Below are 23,287 nucleotides of genomic sequence, written 5' to 3'. Positions count from 1 at the left end.
AATCAGCCCAATCAACCCGATTGTATACGATCTGGCGGATTAATGTCCGCAGCCTCAGAGGCAGCGGACGAGTTAAGGAGCAGCAGTCTTAAGACCGCTGCTTCTTAACTCCTGTTTCCGGCGAGCCTGAAGGCACGCTCAGAAACAGCTGTATTCAGGGCAATTCGGGCCGTGATAAATCGGCCCCAAGATCTTAATCCACGCTAACCCGACGTGTGCCAAATTAGATTGTGCTCAAGCAAACGCGTTTACTTTCCACTTGTACGAGCCCAAATTATCCCCCCGCGATATTTCAATATTGCTTAGCAAGCCACTTGTAATCTAGTCATGAAAATTTAAATGCACATTTTAATGTTGATCTTTCTAGCCCTTTAAAATAAGAACACAAATAAAAATATAGAAACTACATTCAACAATTAGTGAATTATGGTACTTTTTAAAACATTTGTAACAATTTCTCATTTATTCTTTTTCCTTTAATTCTTTATGATAACTCTAGGTACTGTAGATGTCATACCAATGTGACCAGACACTCAAACTGAGATTCACTGAAAAAGAACATGAAAAAATAAACCCCCCCAAAAAAGCGAATGTGGTAAAATAGAGTAACCAATAACATCAGGTGGGTGTGGTCAAAAGCAAATAATCACATACGTCACTTGTTTAAAAAGGCACTTTTTATATACACATTTTTATATTTGTGTACAGTTTGACAGTTTTCTTGCAGAGCAGAATTGCTTGTATTATAATATAATTACAATCTAGTAAACATAACAGTGATTGTAAAAAAAAAACTTGTTCCTGATAAAAGCAAGCAGAATTGATTTTGCTATTGTATAAAAATCCATTTTATTTTATTGGACAGAAGATTCCATAAAGAGTTTAAACTTTTTCATATCACATCCAGTCATTACAAAGGCTTTGTGTTTTTTCTTAAGCTCATCAATCAAATCCAGCACCATCATCCCTCGAGTAAATTTTCCGCTCAGCTCCACTGTAACAGCGCATTTGATAAAACTTGTAACAGTGGTCTCATCAATAGCGGCTGCCATAGCATACGAGTCGCAGGAGACAAATCCTGGCCCTCCTACCATTGCACTCTGCTCCTTCTCACTTCTAGAGTATTGCAAGCTGTGAGCATAGATCTTCTTCATGAAGTCGGCCTTCTTTGTCCCTGTATTAACCCACTGATCATACCATTCCTGCAGACACAAGCACAAGGGAGATCATGTAACAAAAATAAAGCTAAACACATAAAAGAATATTATCATTTTGGATACATGCTTAGTTTTTTCTATTAGGACAGGCATTTTATAGAGCTCTTAAAACAGACATTAAACTGCTAGGCACAACTACAATAGAATGGATACTACTCACAATGCTATTGTTTTTTTTTCTCTTGTGCTTGCAGTTCTCTTCAAACCCATTTTCTTATTTTAACACTTTAAAAGGGACACTAAAGTCAAAATTAAAGTTTCATGATTCAGATAAAGGCCTCTAGTTATGAAGCTCCGTATTTTCCTGCATTCGCCGGCCCAATACGCTCGCCTAAGCTCGCCTAACATCGCCGCCGCGGACCTGAATACGTTCGCCAAAGTTATCAAAAAAGCTGTCAAGAAGCCGCGCACCAAGTACGGAGCGATGAGCAGTGGACTGTTGTTAATTGACAGTCATCAATCTCGCTGCTCATCGGCTTCTTCGCAGCTTTCTTGCTAGTCTGTCACTATGCACCCACACTAAACTATACTGTTTTACCCCCTAAATCGCCGCTCCCGGAGCCCCCCGCACCTAAATAAAGTTATTACCCCCTAAACCGCCGCTCCTGGACCCCACCGCCACCTATATTATACCTATTAACCCCTAATCTGACCCCCTACACCGCCGCCACCTACTTTATACTTATTAACCCCTAAACCGCCGCTCCCGGACCCCGCCGCCACCTACATTATACCTATTAACCCCTAATCTGCTGACCCCTATACCGCCGCCACCTACATAAAGTTATTAACCCCTATCCTGCCGATCCCGGACCCCGCCGCAAATAAATTAATTGTTTAACCCCTAAACCGCCGCACCCGGAGCCCTCCGCCACCTACATTACATTTATTAACCCCTATCCTGTCCCCCCGCCACCGCCACCTACATTACATTGATTAAACCCTAATCTACCCCCCCCTACACCGCCGCCACTATATTGAATGAATTAAACTTCCAAAAGTAGTCAGATTGTGCCGAACTTGCGTTCGGAACATCTGTAGTGACGTAACCATTGATCTGTGTCGGACTGAGTCCGGCGGATCGTATGTTACGTCACTATATTCTACTTTTGCCGGGCTGTAGGGCTTGATAACTATGGTGAATCAGCCTCGCCACAAATACGCTGTGGAATTCCAGCGTATTTGCGGTTGACGGCTTGATAACTAGAGGCCAAAGTATGCAATTAAAAAAAAAACTTTCCAAAATAGTTCAGTTATCAAAATATGCACAATCTATTTATATGCACACTTTCTGAGGCTCCAGCTCCTACTGAGCATGCGCAAAAGTGCACAGTATATACGTATATGCATTTGGTGATTGGCTGATGACTGTCACATGATACAGATAAAGGGAAAATTGGATTAATTTTGAAATTTGCCAGACCATATTCTACTGCTCATTTGTATTTTCTTTCTATTGTGTATTTGTTAATAATTCAAATCTACTGTATTTAGTGGTCCTTTAAAGGTTCCAGATGCTTAAGCTCCACCACTTCTAAATCAGAGCCGCCATCTTGGAGCTTAGGTAGTCTCACACCCTGTTAGAGAAGCGGTGCACATTTACTGATCGGTGTTGTTGCTAACATTTTGACAGCTATATTGCTGGCTTCAGGTTAGTATATATAATACAGAGAAAGAGCTTTACATGTTTATTTTTTGTAACTTTAAAAATGGTAAAGCTCACACTCTATATTGTAGATGCTAACCTAGAGTGAATGATAAAACCATCAAAAATACAGCAACATCACTGACCTGTGAGGGGGCATCAGTTTTGTCATAAGTTGTGAGAATACATATGCTCCAAGATGGTGGCGCCCAGTAAAAAGAGCCCTTTTAAATTAGAAGATTGGCTTGGAAGAGAGCTTCAGACAGGATGAAATACAATAACATGGTGAGTGGTACACATTCTACTGTACTTGTGCCAAGCAGTGTTCTGCAAAAGTTTCAATGCACATTCTATTCCACAAACAATGTTTACCCTTAGATTTGATTGATTTGTTTTTATGTGCTATCTTTGCACTTGGAACACAAGAATAAAGCACATTATTGCATACCAACCTACAGTAAATTAAGTGAATTAAGAGAAATGCATTAACTGTTTTATGGGATTCGTCTCTAGTTGTGTTCAATATATTAGACATTTTTTTTATGTATTAGCTCGGTTACTGAACGGAAAAGGTTACAAAAATCCTCTTTTGGAATTGTACCTTAAAAATGAATGTGTTAAAATGTTAATCTGAGCAATAATTACATTTTTTCCCCAAATATAAATTTTCAAGGACTAGTCTAAAATATATCATTCATAACACAATATTTACCCAGGGAAGTTTTTGACGGCACGCATGTTCCCAAGTAGCTATATAGGTTTTACACAAGTAGTCATTCAAAACCATGTAGGCTGCTTCTGGATCTGCAAGGAAGTTAAATTCTCCGCAAGCTGTAGTGTTGCCCCTTGCTAGAGAAAAAAACATAATCTATGTGTAAGGTTGTTAACGAAAAGTAGAACTATAAACATCATAGTTACCAACATTTCAAACAAAAAAATCATAAGTACACTTTTCAGTAGAGCAGTCATATACGGAAGTATTAACCACTCCATAGACCATATCACCCAAAATACTTAATGTTAATAGCACACAATATGCACATACAATTTGAATTTCAGTAAGAGCTGATGGGTATGATAGTTGTGGTCATTTTGTTTGCTGTGGCACTTTCATTCTTCTTTATGTGAGTACAAATGGTTATAAACTAATTATGAAAGTGATTGTGCATTTCATTTTCAACTATTAATATTCATTTTTACTTACATGAAAACTCCCCAGTATAAATTGTGCTTATTGTGGCCTGTATAATAAATGTTCAATAGTGTAGAAAGCAATAAGGTTAAATTTAGAACTGGAATCTAAAGCGACTTAAACGTAATTCCCTATAAAATATTAAATTAAACATAATAAAAAAAGAAATAATCAAATTATACATTTACTATTTATTTTGGCTACTTTTTCTACAATTTATATCTGAAAATTGATGTTTCATTCAGAGGGGGCGATTTACCATTGCCTGTGTGGTGCCTAATGCACCTGTTTCTGCGCGAGCCTTCAGGCTCGCCGGAAAAAGGAGTTAAGAAGCAGCAGTCTTAGAGGAACATTATACGCTCATTTTTTCTTTGCATAAATGTTTTGTAGATGATCTATTTATATAGCCCATAAAAAATGTATAGTTTTGCTTATTTTTAAATAACATTGCTCTGATTTTCAGACTCCTAACCAAGCCCCAAAGTTTTATGAGAATACCGTCAGCTACCTACTCCAGCTTGCTCCTGTTTGTGTAAAGGGTCTTTTCATATGTGAAAGAAGGGGGATGGGGAGGGTCTTATTTCCCACTTACAGTGGGCTTTCCAACTACCTTTTCAACAGAGCTAAACTGAGAGCTTCTAAATAAGTTTTTAAACAGTTTTATACTGGATTTTTATATCAGTATCTGTGCATCTTATTCTTTATGTATATGAAAATGGGTGTATACTATCCCTTTAAAGGGACAGTACACTGTAAAATTGTTTTTATATTAATGTATTTTTAATAACTTGTAATGCCAGCGGCAGAAGTATAAAATGTATGAGAAATTGCATTTTCAGGTCTATTTGGGTATATGAAGTAGCTGAACCACAGGCTATTACAATGGGTTGAGCTTCAGGTAATATCAGATCTCATTATGTTATCACTTTGTGTACACACACTTGCTCCCTTATCTTATATTTGTCTGGAAAACTAAAGCTCAATACATAGAGAGAACAATAGAAAATTATCATTTTATTACTTAACTATCCTGCACCCCACTGTGAGTGTAATTTCTTCTGCTGGCTGTGTTTCCTTAGGCTATTCAATAGCTGAGACTCCAGTATCAAAACTTTCAGTATAGGTTGGGAAACCACAAGCTAAATCAGCTATCTCAAAGGCCAAAATAGGGGTAGAGGAGCTACTTGTAAACAATTTAATACACTCCAGCAGATAAAATGGATCATTAAGAACAATTTAAATGGGAGAAAATGTTTGGGCGAACTGTCCCTTTAAGACCACTGCTCCTTAAAGGGACATTATACACTCATTTTTTCTTTGCATAAATGTTTTGTAGATGATCTATTTATATAACCCATAAAGGTTTTTTTTTTAAAAAAAATGTATAGTTTTGCTTATTTTTTAATAACATTGCTCTGATTTTCAGACTCCTAACCAAGCCCCAAAGTTTTATGTGAATACAGTCAGCTACCTTCTCCAGCTTGCTCCTGTTTGTGTAAATGGTCTTTTCATATTCAAAAGAAGGGGGAGGGGGGAGTGTCTTATTTCCCACTTGCAGTGGGCTTTCCAGCTACCTTTTCAACGGAGCTAAACTGAGAGCTTCTAATCAGTTTTATATCAGTATCTGTGCATCTTATTCTTTATAGTAGTGTCTATTACATGCAGTTATATGAAAATGAGTGTATACTGTCTCTTTAACTCGTCCACCTCCTCTGAGGCTGCAGATATCAATCTGCCCGATCTCATACGATCGGGTTGATTGACACCCCCAGCTAGTGAATCTGCAGGGGATGGCATTGCACAAGCAGTTCACCAGAACTGCTTGTGCAATGTTAAATTCAGGGATGTCGGGTGTCATGATCCGCTACAGCGGGTCATGTCCGTCCGACAGATAACAAAATCGGCCCCAGAGAGTCTGGAGTGCATCCTGTAGAGTGTAGAACTTAGGCCCAGCAACATTCTACACAGTTATTGCTTGATCATGCTAACAAAGTTATACATTTTATACACTTATAAAACATTTATTATGTATGCAGATGCAAAAAGTTTCTTTCATAATTTAGATAGTGTGCATTTTTAAGAAAGTTTTGAATTTACTTCTATTATCAAATTTACTTTATTCTCTTGGTATCATTTGTTAAAAATGTAAGTAGGCTCAGGAGCATGCACATATCTGTAGAATTATATGGCAGCAGATTTACAAAAACACAGCATTGTTCAAGCACTATTGTCATCTACTGGTTAAAAACCATTCTTGCAAAACTGCTACTATATAATTCTAGTTCCATAGTAACAAATATTTATATTATACTTATTATGTAGCTCATAATAAAGAAGAAATACTTACTAGCACGTAAATATACCAAATTAAAATAAATTGGGTTCAGCTATAATTACAAAGGTCACATTCTTTAGTTACCTAAATGTAGCTTTAGTCTGTGTGAGCTCTAGACAAAAATGTCAGACATCTAACAAAACTACAGGAGAACTGGCCCATCAAGGTCATATGTACATACATACATACAGGACTGGCCCATCAAGGTCATATGTACATACATACATACAGAACTGGCCCATCAAGGTCATATGTACATACATACATACAGGACTGGCCCATCAAGGTCATATGTACATACATACATACAGAACTGGCCCATCAAGGTCATATGTACATACATACATACATACATACATACAGAACTGGGCCATCAAGGTCTATGCTAAACAAATGCTTCCACTGGAGAATTGGGGGATTGGGAAGGTTTACCAGAAACACAGAAAATTTATTATTTATAGGAAACTGCTGGCTATGTTTGTTTAGCAGAGACTTGTTACGTTTTAAATTAATTTATTAATAAATAAACTCTTATGTCACTTTGAGCTTGTTTGCAAGTTTCATTTTTACCCTGTTATACAGTGGTCCATCAGGAGGTGTAAATCAGAGACTTCTGGAGATCAGTCAGCATATTCTTTATATATATATATATATATATATATATATATATATATATATATATATATATAGAGGTGCAAGTAGAGTGAATCCACTCAGTATACTGAGTAGATGCAAGCGTTATTCTATAGTAGGCGCTAGTCAAAAAATGGATAGGATATAGTGGCAGCTATGTAGGACGAATACTGAATGAGATATGTAACCTCAGACAGTAGGAGAGAATGTAGGTACAAGGATTAGACAGCGCCTATATATCCACTACGTATATCAGATATGTGAAATGATATGAATAAAGAAATTATAAACAAATAGTTCATTTAGGTCATTTAGATGTATTAGGTCCGTGGTATATCTCCAACATTCAGATGTGATGAAGTAATAGGTGGTATATAATACCCTTACCAGATATTACCCCAATCTAATGAGGTAAGTATGCCGCACTGGGGGTATATGTAGATAGTTTGATCTCCTCCTTGTATCCAGATGAAGTGGCTGTTTTGATTTTCGTTAGCCTCCTGGAGTATACAGGGATGTGCTTCTGATGGTAGATATATCCCTTGAGCTTCCTGTGGATTAGTAGTTAGCCTCTTGAAGTGCTTTTCTTTCTTGGTATAAAAAGTTGTAGCGCACATAAGAGGGCAGAAAACGCAGTCCGGAACTACACGTCGTCCGGTCGACCACAATGGATGGAATTACACAGATGGAGATCCTCGTCTCACCAGGGAGAGTCCAGGGAAATCCAAGGAGATGGAATGAATATGGAACTATGCACCAAAGTTCCAGCCAAGTGCTCGGGGGGGAGCCAGAATGAGTTCACCAGGCCCAGGCCAACTCTCAGATGTCCTGTTGCGATACAGAGCAAGTACCTTGGCGTCCGGATTGAGTAACCGCTGGTGCGAAGTGCTTGTACTGCTGCACGCCAGGGGAACTTTCTGCTTCACTTCCTGGATAGCACTCACCGCACTGCTCGATGTCCGGTATCGCAGCTCCGGAAATTCAGCTGTCAGGAGACAGCTGAATTTCCGGAGCTGCGATACCGGACATCGAGCAGTGCGGTGAGTGCTATCCAGGAAGTGAAGCAGAAAGTTCCCCTGGCGTGCAGCAGTACAAGCACTTCGCACCAGCGGTTACTCGATCCGGACGCCCAGGTACTTGCTCTGTATCGCAACAGGACATCTGAGAGTCGGCCTGGGCCTGGTGAACTCATTCTGGCTCCCCCCCCCGAGCACTTGGCTGGAACTTTGGTGCATAGTTCCATATTCATTCCATCTCCTTGGATTTCCCTGGACTCTCCCTGGTGAGACAAAGATCTCCATCTGTGTAATACCATCCATTGTGGTCGACAGGACGACGTGTAGTTCCGGACTGCGTTTTCTGCACTCTTATGTGCGCTACAACTTTTTATACCAAGAAAGAAAAGCACTCCAAGAGGCTAACTACTAATCCACAGGAAGCTCAAGGGATATATCTACCATCAGAAGCACATCCCTGCATACTCCAGGAGGCTAATGAAAATCAAAACAGCCACTTCATCTGGATACAAGGAGGAGATCAAACTATCTACATATACCCCCAGTGCGGCATACTTACCTCATTAGATTGGGGTAATATCTGGTAAGGGTATTATATACCACCTATTACTTCATCACATCTGAATGTTGGAGATATACCACAGACCTAATACATCTAAATGACCTAAATGAACTATTTGTTTATAATTTCTTTATTCATATCATTTCACATATCTGATATACGTAGTGGATATATAGGCGCTGTCTAATCCTTGTACCTATATATATATATATATATATATATATATATATATATATATATATATTATAAAGTAGATCCGCACTCACTGGACTTTGAAAAAACAAAACGTGGTTTATTGTTGTGACGTTTCGGAGATCAAACCGTCCCCTTCATCAGACATGATGGGACCTATTCTTGACACAGTCCAACAGTACACACAGGACGAATTGATAAACAAAGAGAAGAAGAATCTAGAATGTAATAGGATGATCATGGTGACCACCTATACTCCTGGCACTATTAATACTGGCAAGATCCTAAGAAAACACTGGCCAATCTTGTCATCTGACCCTAAGCTCGGATTCAGAAAGGAACTCAACCCCATGGTGGGATTCAAAAGGAGCACCAATCTTCGTGACCTGTTGGTATGCACAGATCCCAAACAGTGCTATCAGAATAAACAAAAGATAAACATCAAGGGAAGTTATCGTTGTGTGGGTTGCATGACATGCAATGGACTTATTGTAACAAAGAAATTTCATCACCCCCATACGAAGAAGATGTATAAAATCAGGCACTCAATCACCTGCATCACTACCCATGTGGTCGATTTACTCATGTGCCCGTGCTCAAAATTCTATGTGGGTAAAACGAAGGGAACCCTGAGAGAATGCATGGCGAATCACAGACTGGCTATACGCCAGGCACTTATAAAAGGCTCATAGGACTAACCTGTGGCATGACATTGTGTGGAACAAAGACACTCAGTGGCATCGATCAGATACACTCTAATAGATCATGTGCCAAAACCTGACAGAGGTGGAGATCGGGACAAAATCCTCCTATACCGGGAAGCCCAGTGGATCTATAGGCTTGGAACCATTGTACCAGGAGGGTTGAATTCTATACCAGACTTCAAGATGACACAAACCTAGGGTGCAGTGATCTAGCATGGTATGATGTGGCCTTGGTGGACAGGTGATATCTGGGGGTGTTACCTGTACACTAGGGGGCTAGGAGATCCTAACCCCCTAGTACACTAGGAGATCCTCTGATGGGGATTTCTTAATTACCTGCTTGAGGGAGTCACCCTTTAATACAGACATTAACCACATGACCTGAAGTCTGGGAGATGTATGTGACAAGCACCTATATGTTAAGGAGCTTATTTTATTATGTTCATTGGGGTATGGACAATATGTGGACTTTTGGTGTGCCATTGAGGCATTAATTAATGATATATACATATGCAGTATATTCAAGAGGAGATGCAGTGCTATCTTTATTTTATTTTTATCATGTTTGTTTTCTTTTTAGCTATATTATTATTATTATTATTATCAGGTATTTGTAGAGCGCCAACTGATTCCGCAGCGCTGTAAACATAGTCGATGTACAGGATAGCTTTTGTAGGGGTCAAGTGGGTAGAGGGCCCTGCCGAGAGTTTCACTGTTGTAGTCGGCTCTTATGAAGTGATCTGTAAACAGCTGGGCCCATAGGCTTACACTCTAAGGGGTTCAAGGGGAAAGCAGTGGAGTTAGGAAAGGTTAGTGTTGGTTGTATGCATCCCTGAATAGTAGAGTTTTTAGGGAGTGCTTGAAGCTGTTAAAACTAGGGGAGAGTCTTATGGAGCAAGGCAGGGAATTCCACAAGATGGGGGCCAGTCTGGTGAAGTCCTGTAAATAGGAATGTGAGGAAGTAACAAGAGAGGAGGAGAGGAGGAAATAGCTATACAGTTTTTATGACTATGTACACAGATAGGGGTATGTAATTAATATCCCTAGCGTCATTAATTTTGGCCTGTAATGGAGGGGAAGTTGGATCTTGGATGATTAATTATGTTTGCACCTCTATTCAGGTAGAATCCTATATTAATGGGCACAGATGGGCTTAAGGTCATAGAGGTATGCATCTTTTAAATCCTACCTAAAAGGATGCCCAGTTGATATATGGTCATTATGTACAGTCACTATATTATTATGAGGAACCTTTAAGTTTTGGTCTAAGTATGGGAATAGACCCTGACAATTTAGTGTGGTACACAGGACGAAACCGGAAGTGACATTATCATCACTTCCGGTCTGATGAATTACACAATACTAAGGTAGATGGCTTTTAAGGCCTGGTTCTTCACATTGTGGGTATGGAGTACACTAATATGTCACATAGTAAGATTAGTAGTACATAGTTTTTTCGATTATATTGTTGTAAATGCTCACCTGGCGAAACCGGAAGTGGGGAGCCGTTGCGCTTCCGGTTTGGGTTTGAATGGAACGCAAGGTTGGCTATATTTGCACCCAGGTGGCTGCATCTGGAGGATTGATTTGTTAATGCTGGACACTATATATATATATATATATATATATATATATTGTAAAACTCAACGTCAATGTGCGTATACGCAGACTAGCTGTAAAAGCTAACAGCTGATCTGACCTTCAATCACTGTTCTCTATGGCAGGGGTCGCCAACCTTTCAGGCCTCAGAGACCACTGAACTCTTAAATCCCGTGGTCCACTAACATGATTTTGTTTTTAAAAAGGTACAAACCTCTATAATGTATGTATGTATGTATGTATGTATGTGTATATATATATATATATATATATATATAGATATAGATATATATATACTGTATATAACTAGTATAACTATAGCTAAGTTTACATTATGTATATATTTACACATTTTTAAGAATTATTTTTTGGAATTAACTGAATGACAGAACTGAGAGAATATTTCCAAATGACAGATGAAGGGTGAGCGCCAACTTTTGAGCTGGAAACAGAGAGGCAGAAAGTGGGAAAAAAAGAATTATGTTTAAAAGGACCACAAGACTTCCAAGTTACCTCCCCAGTTAGGAATTATTCAAAACTACTTATGATCATGGACAGTCATAAATTAAAGGGACCTGAAACCCACATTCTTTTCTTTCCTGATTCAGATAGAGAATACAATTTTAAACAACTTTCCAATTTACTTCTAGTATTTAATTTGCTTCATTCTCTTGTTATCCTTTGATGAAAGGTTTTCCTAGGCAAGCTCAAGAGCAGCAGAGAACCTAGGTTCTAGCTGTTGATTTGTGCCTGTATATATATATTGATTGTGATTGGCTCACCCATGTGTTCAGTTAAAAACCAGTAGTGCATTGCTGCTCCTTCAACAAATGATTCCAAGAGTAAGAAACATATTAGATAATAGAAGTAAATTAGACAGTTGTTTAAAATAGTATTCTCTATCTGAATCATGAAATACATTTTTTTAGGTTTTATGTCCCTTTGAGTTTATATCTGAAAGCTCTCAATATGGATGTGAGCTAACCATGACTGATGTTACTGGCAATTACTATAACACTGGTGGGATATGGCTGATCAGCTGGATGGCAATTACTGGAATTCAGGTGGAATAACTTTGTGCGCAGGAAAATTGTTAGAATGAAAGATAATTAATATTTAATAAAAAAAGAAGATGGAGTGAGAGAAAACAAATATTGATGTAAGTCCATCTGAAGGAATTAGGAAAACTACTTCAAAGAGACAGGTAAAGGGAAGAAAATAAATGAAATATAAGGAAAAAAATAATCTTTTTTTATATACTTTAATTCCACTATTTCAAGCCAAGACTATACCAACCTCTGCTGGCTTTAGAATGGAAGCATCTTCCTCTGAGCAGCGCGCTGGGTGGGAGGAGTTAAAAATACAATCTAGCTACGCAAGCTGCGCAGTACTACACAACGTGCAAAGGGGGACATTGTAATTTAACTCCTCCTCCGTCGGTTTTCACTGAAGTCCAGCCAGGCACTGTAGGGAGTTGCGGCGCGACGGGGGTGACACCATCAGAGGAGATTAATTCCTGCTTGATGGTGTCAAGGACCACCAACATCTTCTTGTGGACCACCAGTGGTCCATGGACCACTGATTGGCGATCACTGCTCTATGGGACGCAGCTACTACAGGGAAAGGCTTGCAGATTTAATTGAAGGAAGGAAGGGTAAGAGAGAGGGGTGCAGATAGGGAGGAAAAGGAATAGAGGGGTGCAGGTAGGCAGGATAAGGAAGAGAGGGGTGCAGATAGCCAGGATAAGGATGATGGAACAGTGATGGAAGGTCAGATCACCTGTTAGCTTTAAAAGCTAGTTGGCACATGCGCACATAGCCTGTCGAGTTTTACAAAGTGCTCGGAAGTCATTGCGCAAATGTGCACTCAGCGATTCCACATTCCGACATGCGACCTAGTTGAGCTGTGGTACCGGAAGTGACTGCAGTTACAAAATCTGATGGCCTATGGGCACATGCGCGGTATTGATGCTAGGAATTCCAGGAATTCCTAGTTGGTTTCACCTGTGGAAGTTGCGCATGCGCAACACAAACTTCCCCACTACTGTCTGGGATCAATCTTGCCTTTGGCCACATCCACAGACTACTAGCTGTGTCACTTTGTGAGTACGGGGACACTGCCGTTGGAAGTAAAGCTGTGCTCAAGCTCTGATATAGCAAATCACACTTAGCTGCACATTGGAATTTAATAATCTACTTATACCTCTTTAAGTGCAGATGGGCTGAGAACACAGACGGGAAGGTAGGAGTGATTGATTGGACTGACTATATGTGCACTCGTATAGGTGAACAGAAAGTTTGCAAATTATATTCACTTCACATTTTTCCTGTCACTGTAGAATCAAAATTGATAAAAGGCAGTTATTTCATTTTCCAGTGGTGCAAACATCATTCTCTAATATGGTAGTGATTAATATTTGACCTCTACTGCCACTGTGTGGAGATTTTAGGTAACTGCGCCTTGAACAATACTTCCAAGAATATACTGTACTAATTATACTTGATCCTGAACTGTCATATAGGAGTTTCAAAATCTCTCTTTAATACAAAAAGAAAGGCCAACTAGTGGGAGGGTCAAGCCCTCTATACCCAAAAGCAGAAGTGTTAACTAAAAACACACCCATCATTATATCCTTAACATATAGGGCCAGATTACAAGTGGAGCGGTATGTAACACTCCCGCTCGCACGCTAACTCCTCTATAAGTAAGCTCTTTGTGCACGTCGGCTTACGCTAGTATTATAAGTTGAAAGTAAAAAGTTTTCGCTTGCGCACACACCTGATGTGAGCAAAAAACAAAGTTAGAATATCGCAAACTCGTTAACGTATTTTCCCATAGAAGAACCCTACTCGTGCGCAATCCTAATTGCATATTTTTAAGTGCGCTAACCCAACATGAAAATATGAATATTTCACATTCCAATGTTCGTCACATAGCAGAATATGTTCTATTTATTTATAAATATATATTTCTACATATATCTGATGGTATTTTGGTGCAATATATATATTTATATATATATATATATATACATACATATATACACATACACACTGTATATATATATATATATATATATATATATATATATATATATACCTAGAAATATAGCAAAGAAGCACTCACTGAACTTACTCCAACTGTGAAAAAAGTTTAATACAAAATAGTGACGTTTCTGGACAGCAACTGGCAGAGGAAGGGACTGTTGCTGTCCCGAAACGTCACTATTTTGTATTAAACCTTTTTCACAGTTGGAGTAAGTTCAGTGAGTGCTTCTTTGCTATATTTCTACAATTACCTTCACAGCACCCTGACAAGTTGCAAGAGTTGGTGAGAGTGCACTTACACCAATCTTTGGAAATATATATATACCTATATATATTTAGATGATTATATATAGGTATAGATATTTACAGACATATATAGCAATATCTATTTATAAATAAATAGAAAATATATGTGCAGAACATTAGAATGTAAAATATTTACAGTAAATACACAGTATAACACTTTATTAAATATCAATATTGCATAAATATGATTTTTACATGTTTTCATCTACTTAACTGAAAAGGGCTCCAATGCACCTATATATATAAATGTCTATACATGTATACAAATGTATTTATGTGTGAGTATGTCTGTAAATACATATATACACATATAAATACATCAATACATATGTACACACATATATACAGTTGTATGCAAACGTTTAGGCACCCCTGACAATTTCCATGATTTTCATTTATAAATAATTGGGTGTTTAGATCAGCAATTTAATTTCAATCTATTAAAAAACTGAAGGACACAGTAATATTTCAGTAGTGAAATTAGGTTTATTGGATTAACAGAAAATGTGCAATATGCATCAAAGCTAAATTAGACAGGTGCATAAATTTAAGCACCCTTGTCATTTGGTTGATTTGAATACCTGTAACTACCTAGCACTGATTAATTGGAACACACAATTGGTTTGGTGAGCCCATTAAGCCTTGAACTTCATAGACAGGTGCATCCAATCATGAGAAAAGGTATTTAAGGTGGCCAATTGCAAGTTGTTGTTCTCTTTGACTCTCCCCATGGCAACATGGGGGCCTCAAAACAACTCTCAAATGACCTGAAAACAAAGATTGTTCAACATTATGGTTTAGGGGAAGGCTACAAAAAGCTATTGCAGAGATTTAAGCTGTCATTGTCCACTGTGAGGAACATAGGCCTAGATTTGGAGTTCGGCGGTAAAAGGGCTGTTAACGCTCCGCGGGCTTTTTTCTGGCCGCACCATAAAATTAACTTTGGTATCGAGAGTTCAAACAAATGCTGCGTTAGGCTCCAAAAAAGGAGCGTAGAGAATTTTTACCGCAAATGCAACTCTCGATACCAGAGTTGCTTACGGACGCGGCCGGCCTCAAAAACGTGCTCGTGCACGATTCTCCCATAGGAAACAATGGGACTGTTTGAGCTGAAAAAAAACCTAACACCTGCAAAAAAGCAGCGTTCAGCTCCTAACGCAGCCCCATTGTTTCCTATGGGGAAACACTTCCTACGTCTGCACCTAACACCCTAACATGTACCTCGAGTCTAAACACCCCTACCCTTACACTTATTAACCCCTAATCTGCCGCCCCCGCTATCGCTGACCCCTGCATATTTTTTTAACCCCTAATCTGCCGCTCCGTAAACCGCCGCAACCTACATTCTCCCTATGTACCCCTAATCTGCTACCCCTAACACCGCCGACCCCTATATTATATTTATTAACCCCTAACCTGCCCCCCACAACGTCGCCGACACCTGCCTACACTTATTAACCCCTAATCTGCCGAGCGGACCTGAGCGCTACTATAATAAAGTTATTAACCCCTAATCCGCCTCACTAACCCTATCATAAATAGTATTAACCCCTAATCTGCCCTCCCTAACATCGCCGACACCTACCTTCAATTATTAATCCCTAATCTTCCGACCGGAGCTCACCGCTATTCTAATAAATGTATTAACCCCTAAAGCTAAGTCTAACCCAAACACTAACACCCCCCTAAGTTAAATATAATATTTATCTAACGAAATAAATTAACTCTTATTAAATAACTTATTCCTATTTAAAGCTAAATACTTACCTGTAAAATAAATCCTAATATAGCTACAATATAAATTATAATTATATTATAGCTATTTTAGGATTAATATTTATTTTACAGGCAACTTTGTAATTATTTTAACCAGGTACAATAGCTATTAAATAGTTAAGAACTATTTAATAGTTACCTAGTTAAAATAATAACAAATTTACCTGTAAAATAAATCCTAACCTAAGTTATAATTAAACCTAACACTACCCTATCAATAAAATAATTAAATAAACTACCTACAATTACCTACAATTAACCTAACACTACACTATCAATAAATTAATTAAACACAATTCCTACAAATAAATACAATTAAATAAACTAGCTAAAGTACAAAAAATAAAAAAGAACTAAGTTACAGAAAATAAAAAAATATTTACAAACATAAGAAAAATATTACAACAATTTTAAACTAATTACACCTACTCTAAGCCCCCTAATAAAATAACAAAGCCCCCCAAAATAAAAAATTCCCTACCCTATTCTAAATTAAAAAAGTTACAAGCTCTTTTACCTTACCAGCCCTGAACAGGGCCCTTTGCGGGGCATGCCCCAAGAATTTCAGCTCTTTTGCCTGTAAAAAAAAACATACAATACCCCCCCCAACATTACAACCCACCACCAACATACCCCTAATCTAACCCAAAACCCCCTTAAATAAACCTAACACTAAGCCCCTGAAGATCTTCCTACCTTGTCTTCACCATCCAGGTATCACCGATCCGTCCTGGCTCCAAGATCTTCATCCAACCCAAGCGGGGGTTGGCGATCCATAATCCGGTCCAGAAGAGGCTCCAAAGTCTTCCTCCTATCCGGCAAGAAGAGGACATCCGGACCGGCAAACATCTTCTCCAAGCGGCATCTTCGATCTTCTTCCATCCGGAGCGAAGCGGCAGGATCCTGAAGACATCCAGCGCGGAACATCCATCCGGACCGACGACTGAACGACGAATGACTGTTCCTTTAAGGGACGTCATCCAAGATGGCGTCCCTCGAATTCCGATTGGCTGATAGGATTCTATCAGCCAATCGGAATTAAGGTAGGAATTTTCTGATTGGCTGATGGAATCAGCCAATCAGAATCAAGTTCAATCCGATTGGCTGATCCAATCAGCCAATCAGATTGAGCTCGCATTCTATTGGCTGTTCCGATCAGCCAATAGAATGCGAGCTCAATCTGATTGGCTGATTGGATCGGCCAATCGGATTGAACTAGATTCTGATTGGCTGATTCCATCAGCCATCAGAAAATTCCTACCTTAATTCCGATTGGCTGATAGAATCCTATCAGCCAATCGGAATTCGAGGGACGCCATCTTGGATGACGTCCCTTAAAGGAACAGTCATTCGTCGTTCAGTCGTCGGTCCGGATGGATGTTCCGCGCTGGATGTCTTCAGGATCCTGCCGCTTCGCTCCGGATGGAAGAAGATCGAAGATGCCGCTTGGAGAAGATGTTTGCTGGTCCGGATGTCCTCTTCTTGCCGGATAGGAGGAAGACTTTGGAGCCTCTTCTGGACCGGATTATGGATCGCCAACCCCCGCTTGGGTTGGATGAAGATCTTGGAGCCAGGACGGATCGGTGATACCTGGATGGTGAAGACAAGGTAGGAAGATCTTCAGGGGCTTAGTGTTAGGTTTATTTAAGGGGGGTTTGGGTTAGATTAGGGGTATGTGGGTGGTGGTGGGTTGTAATGTTGGGGGGGGGGTATTGTATGTTTTTTTTTACAGGCAAAAGAGCTGAAATTCTTGGGGCATGCCCCGCAAAGGGCCCTGTTCAGGGCTGGTAAGGTAAAAGAGCTTGTAACTTTTTTAATTTAGAATAGGGTAGGGAATTTTTTATTTTGGGGGGCTTTGTTATTTTATTAGGGGGCTTAGAGTAGGTGTAATTAGTTTAAAATTGTTCTAATATTTTTCTTATGTTTGTAAATATTTTTTTATTTTCTGTAACTTAGTTCTTTTTTATTTTTTGTACTTTAGCTAGTTTATTTAATTGTATTTATTTGTAGGAATTGTGTTTAATTAATTTATTGATAGTGTAGTGTTAGGTTAATTGTAGGTAATTGTAGGTAGTTTATTTAATTATTTTATTGATAGTCTAGTGTTAGGTTTAATTATATCTTAGGTTAGGATTTATTTTACAGGTAAATTTGTTATTATTTTAACTAGGTAACTATTAAATAGTTCTTAACTATTTAATAGTTATTGTACCTGGTTAAAATAATTACAAAGTTGCCTGTAAAATAAATATTAATCCTAAAATAGCTATAATATAATTATAATTTATATTGTAGCTATATTAGGATTTATTTTACAGGTAAGTATTTAGCTTTAAATAGGAATAATTTATTTAATAAGAGTTAATTTATTTCGTTAGATGTAAATTATATTTAACTTAGGGGGGTGTTAGTGTTAGGGTTAGACTTAGCTTTAGGGGTTAATACATTTATTAGAATAGCGGTGAGGTCCGCTCGGCAGATTAGGGGTTAATAATTGAAGGTAGCTGTCGGCGATGTTAGGGAGGGCAGATTAGGGGTTAATACTATTTATGATAGGGTTAGTGATGCGGATTAGGGGTTAATAACTTTATTATAGTAGCGCTCAGGTCCGCTCGGCAGATTAGGGGTTAATAAGTGTAGGCAGGTGGAGGCGACGTTGAGGGGGACAGATTAGGGGTTAATAAATATAATATAGGGGTCGGCGATGTTAGGGGCAGCAGATTAGGGGTACATAGGGATAACGTAGGTGGCGGCGCTTTGCGGTCGGAAGATTAGGGGTTAATTATTTTAAGTAGCTGGCGGCGACGTTGTGGGGGGCAGGTTAGGGGTTAATAAATGTAATACAGGGGTAGGCGGGGTTAGGGGCAGCAGATTAGGGGTACATAAGTATAACGTAGGTGGCGGTCGGCAGATTAGGGGTTAAAAATTTTAATCGAGTGGCGGCGATGTGGGGGGAGCTCGGTTTAGGGGTACATAGGTAGTTTATGGGTGTTAGTGTACTTTAGGGTACAGTAGTTAAGAGCTTTATAAACCGGCGTTAGCCAGAAAGCTCTTAACTCCTGCTATTTTCAGACGGCTGGAATCTTGTCGTTAGAGCTCTAACGCTCACTTCAGAAACGACTCTAAATACCAGCGTTAGAAAGATCCCATTGAAAAGATAGGCTACGCAAATGGCGTAGGGGGATCTGCGGTATGGAAAAGTCGCGGCTGAAAAGTGAGCGTTAGACCCTTTAATCACTGACTCCAAATACCAGCGGGCGGCCAAAACCAGCGTTAGGAGCCTCTAACGCTGGTTTTGACGGCTACCGCCGAACTCCAAATCTAGGCCATAGTGAGGAAATGTAAGACCACAGGCACAGTTATTTTTAAGGTCAGAAGTTGCAGGCCAAGTAAAATATTGGAGAGCCAAAGGATGGTGAAAACGGTCAAAAACAGCCCACAGACCACCTCTAAAGACCTACAACATCATCTTGCTGCAGATGGTGTCACTGTGCATCGTCAACAATTCAGGGCACTTTGCACAAGGAGAAGCTGTATGGGAGAGTGATGCGGAAGAAGCCACGACCCGCTTGAGGTATGCAAACTCACATTTGGACAAACCGGCTTCATTTTGGAAGAAGGTGCTGTGGACTGATGAAACAAAGATTGAGTTATTTGGTCATAACAAGGGCCGTTATGCATGGCGGAAAAAGAACACAGCGTTCCAAGACAAACACTTGCTACCCACAGTAAAATTTGGTGGATGTTCAATCATGCTGGGGGCTGTGTGGCCAGTGCCGGTACTGGGAATCTTGTTAAAGTTGAGGGTTGCATGGATTCCACTCAATATCAGCAGATACTTGAGAATAATGTTGAGGAACCAGTCACAAAGTTGCAAAATCTGATGGCCTATGGGCACATGCGCGGTATTGATGCTAGGAATTCCAGGAATTCCTAGTATGTTTGAGCTGCGGGAGTTGCGCATGCGCAACACAAAGTTCCCCACTACTGTCTGGGATCAATTTTGCCTTTGGCCACATCCACAGACTACTAGCTGTGTCACTTTGTGAGTACGGAGACACCGCAGTTGGAAGTAAAGCTGTGCACAAGCTCTGATATAGCAAATCACACTCAGCTGCACATTGGAATTTAATAATCTACTTATACCTCTTTAAGTGCTGATGGGCTGAGAACACAGACGGGAAGGTAGGAGTGATTGATTGGACTGACTATATGTGGACTCGTATAGGTGAACAGAAAGTTTGCAAATTATATTCACTTCACATTTTTCCTGTCACTGTAGAATCAAAATTGATAAAAGGCAGTTATTTCATTTTCTAGTGGTGCAAACATCATTCTCTAACATGGTAGTGATTAATATTTGACCTTTACTGCCACTGTGTGGAGATTTTAGGTAACTGCGCCTTGAACAATACTTCCAAAAATATACTGTACTAATTATACTTGATCCTGAACTGTCATATAGGAGTTTCACAATCTCTCTTTAATACAAAAAGAAGGGCTTTGATATTGTCACTTAAGCTAACTAGTGGGAGGGTCAAGCCCTCTATACCTAAAAGCAGAAGTTTTAACTAAAAACACACCCATCATTATATCCTTAACATATAGGGCCAGATTACAAGTGGAGCGGTATTTAACACTCCCGCTCACGTGCTAACTCCGCTATAAGTAAGCTCTTTGTGCACGTCGGCTTACACTAGTATTATAAGTTAAAAGTAAAAAGTTTTCACTTGCGCACACACCTGATGTGAGCAAAATAAAAACAAAGTTAGAATATTGCAAACTCGTTAACGTGTTTCCCCATAGAAGAACCCTACTCGTGCATATTTTCAAGTGCGCTAACCCAACATGAAAATATGAATATTTCACATTCCAATTTTCTTCACATATCAGAATATATTCTATTTGTTTATAAATATATATTTCTACATATATCTGATGGTATTTTGGTACAATATATATATATATATACACATACACATATAACATATATACACATACACACTGTATATATATATATATATATATATATATATATATATATATATAGATGATTATATATAGGTATAGTTATTTACAGACATATATAGCAATATCTATTTATAAACAAATAGAAAATATTCTGCTATGTGGAGAACATTAGAATGTGAAATATTTACAGTAAATAAACCGTATAACACTTTATTAAATATGAATATTGCATAAATATGATTTTTCATGTTTTCATCAACATAACTGCAAAGGGCTCCAATGCACCTATATATATTGCTACTAGAATGACAGGAGTCACAAGTATGTGAGTTGTGTCAGGAAAAGGTATGCTTCTTTACACTGTAATGTAATTATCTCCAGAATTTCAGATTAAATTATAAAATGTAACTTTTATTTTTGTTTACTAAAAAGACAGCTTTTATATTGTGATATTTTGCTGTCCTCACTTTTGGATTAAAAACACTTCTCCTTTGAATTGACATACATTATAATTTTTGTCTTAAGTTGGATACAATAGGAGGAACTATAAGATATAGTATATGAAGCTTAATGAGTACTAATTGTATTATCTCAATAGTTTCTTGCCATATGTGTGGCTTGTTTGAAATATACAATGTGTTGGCTTCATATATTATTGACAGGTTTGGAATTCCTGTATCTTACTTGTAGTCCTAATGTGTATTTAAATTTGGAGGTGACAGACAAGTAGTAATGTGGCTGATGTGGTTGTAGAAATTAGTAGTGATTTATAATAATAAACTCCACTTTTGGTATATATATATGGTATGATGTTTGTGCACGGTTTGTTATTGATATGTTGCAATAACTTTATAGTTGTATAAGCATACCATATAAATGAATGCTCAATAAAGAGCTGATTAGAAATGAGTTCATATATTATTACTTAATCGTGGATTAATATAATATTTTCATCAAATTTCATGACAGGGAAAACACGTTGCTAATATGGACTTCTATTGTACTTAGAATGTTGTTAATTTACAATATCTCTTATGCTCTTTGATATTGCTTTGAAATTATAATAGACTTAATAAATTTGAGCCTGGATATCAAAGCATAATAAAGAATTATCTTTGCAACGTTGGTAACTGTGAGGTAGCTGGTTTGCTCATTAAATTATAGTTCCATCTCCTGCTACTTTGTAGCTTTAAGGAACCACAGTGTTTCACTTTAGAATCTTATAATAAATATATTGTTGAGTCAGCTTTAGACAAATGTAAGTTATATGTTTATACTTGTTAGAGGGGGTTCACTACATGTATTGCTCTTGTATTATTAGGAGAGCGACTGATATTACTTTAAGAGTTGGTTAAAGTCTGTTATACTCTGAGCAGTTTCCAGCTTGTATATAATTATCACTGTCAATTGTAACTTAATTGTATCGCTCTATTTATAAAAATCAACATTTGTTTGAAATTACTTAGAGCTTTCTTTACCTCTTGCGGTTTGCACAAAAAGTATTGGTTTTTACTAGCGACTGCAACTAAATTAACTCAAATCACTTCGTTCACTTGTCATATTGATATAATCACTCTACTTTTTTCTATATCATGTTAACTGTTTGGACACAGCCGTGTCTCTAGCTAATATTATGCCACATTGCTTAAATTAAACTACGGTCACTTGTTTATCTCTATCGTATACCGCCAACTATTAATCTTTAAATTCAGTTTTGTATACAACTTCAAAGGAGAGCTAGTTAAAAATAGAGGTTTCCTATTTTTAACTAGCTCTCCTTTTCCTGACACAACTCACATACTTGTGACTCCTGTCATTCTAGTAGCAATAAGTACCCTATGCTTAAGCACTGCTCCTATAGGCCACCCACTTATTTGTGTAATAAATTTTGACAAGGTACTTAAGGAGAAAAGAAGTTCCCAAACAAAGGAATAATAAATTTTGGTTTGTTCCTAACTTCTCGATTGCACCTATATATATGTCTATATGTATACAAATGTATTTATGTGTTTATATGTGTGTGTATGTCTGTAAACACATATATACACATATAAATACATCAATACATATGTATAAACATATATACTGTATA

General features: G+C 38.2%; 1 protein-coding gene across 1 annotated transcript in view; it reads right to left on the bottom strand.

Annotated features, from left to right (window-relative positions):
- Window positions 1-659: 659 nt before the first annotated feature.
- Window positions 660-23,287, bottom strand: part of LOC128659465 (inosine-uridine preferring nucleoside hydrolase-like) — a 152,948-nt gene continuing 130,320 nt past the window's right edge. The window contains exons 5-6 of the mRNA XM_053713086.1: window positions 3,575-3,711; window positions 660-1,202 (exon numbers count right to left, since the gene is read on the bottom strand). Coding sequence (XP_053569061.1) covers window positions 855-1,202; window positions 3,575-3,711 — 485 coding nt within the window. The 3' untranslated portion in view covers window positions 660-854. The remainder of the gene's footprint in view (window positions 1,203-3,574; window positions 3,712-23,287) is intronic.

The sequence above is a fragment of the Bombina bombina genome, chromosome 5, assembly GCF_027579735.1.
Source record: "Bombina bombina isolate aBomBom1 chromosome 5, aBomBom1.pri, whole genome shotgun sequence".
Taxonomy (NCBI): domain Eukaryota; kingdom Metazoa; phylum Chordata; class Amphibia; order Anura; family Bombinatoridae; genus Bombina; species Bombina bombina.
Note: the sequence above shows the minus strand (reverse complement) of the source record. Positions and strands in the feature narration are given on the sequence as shown.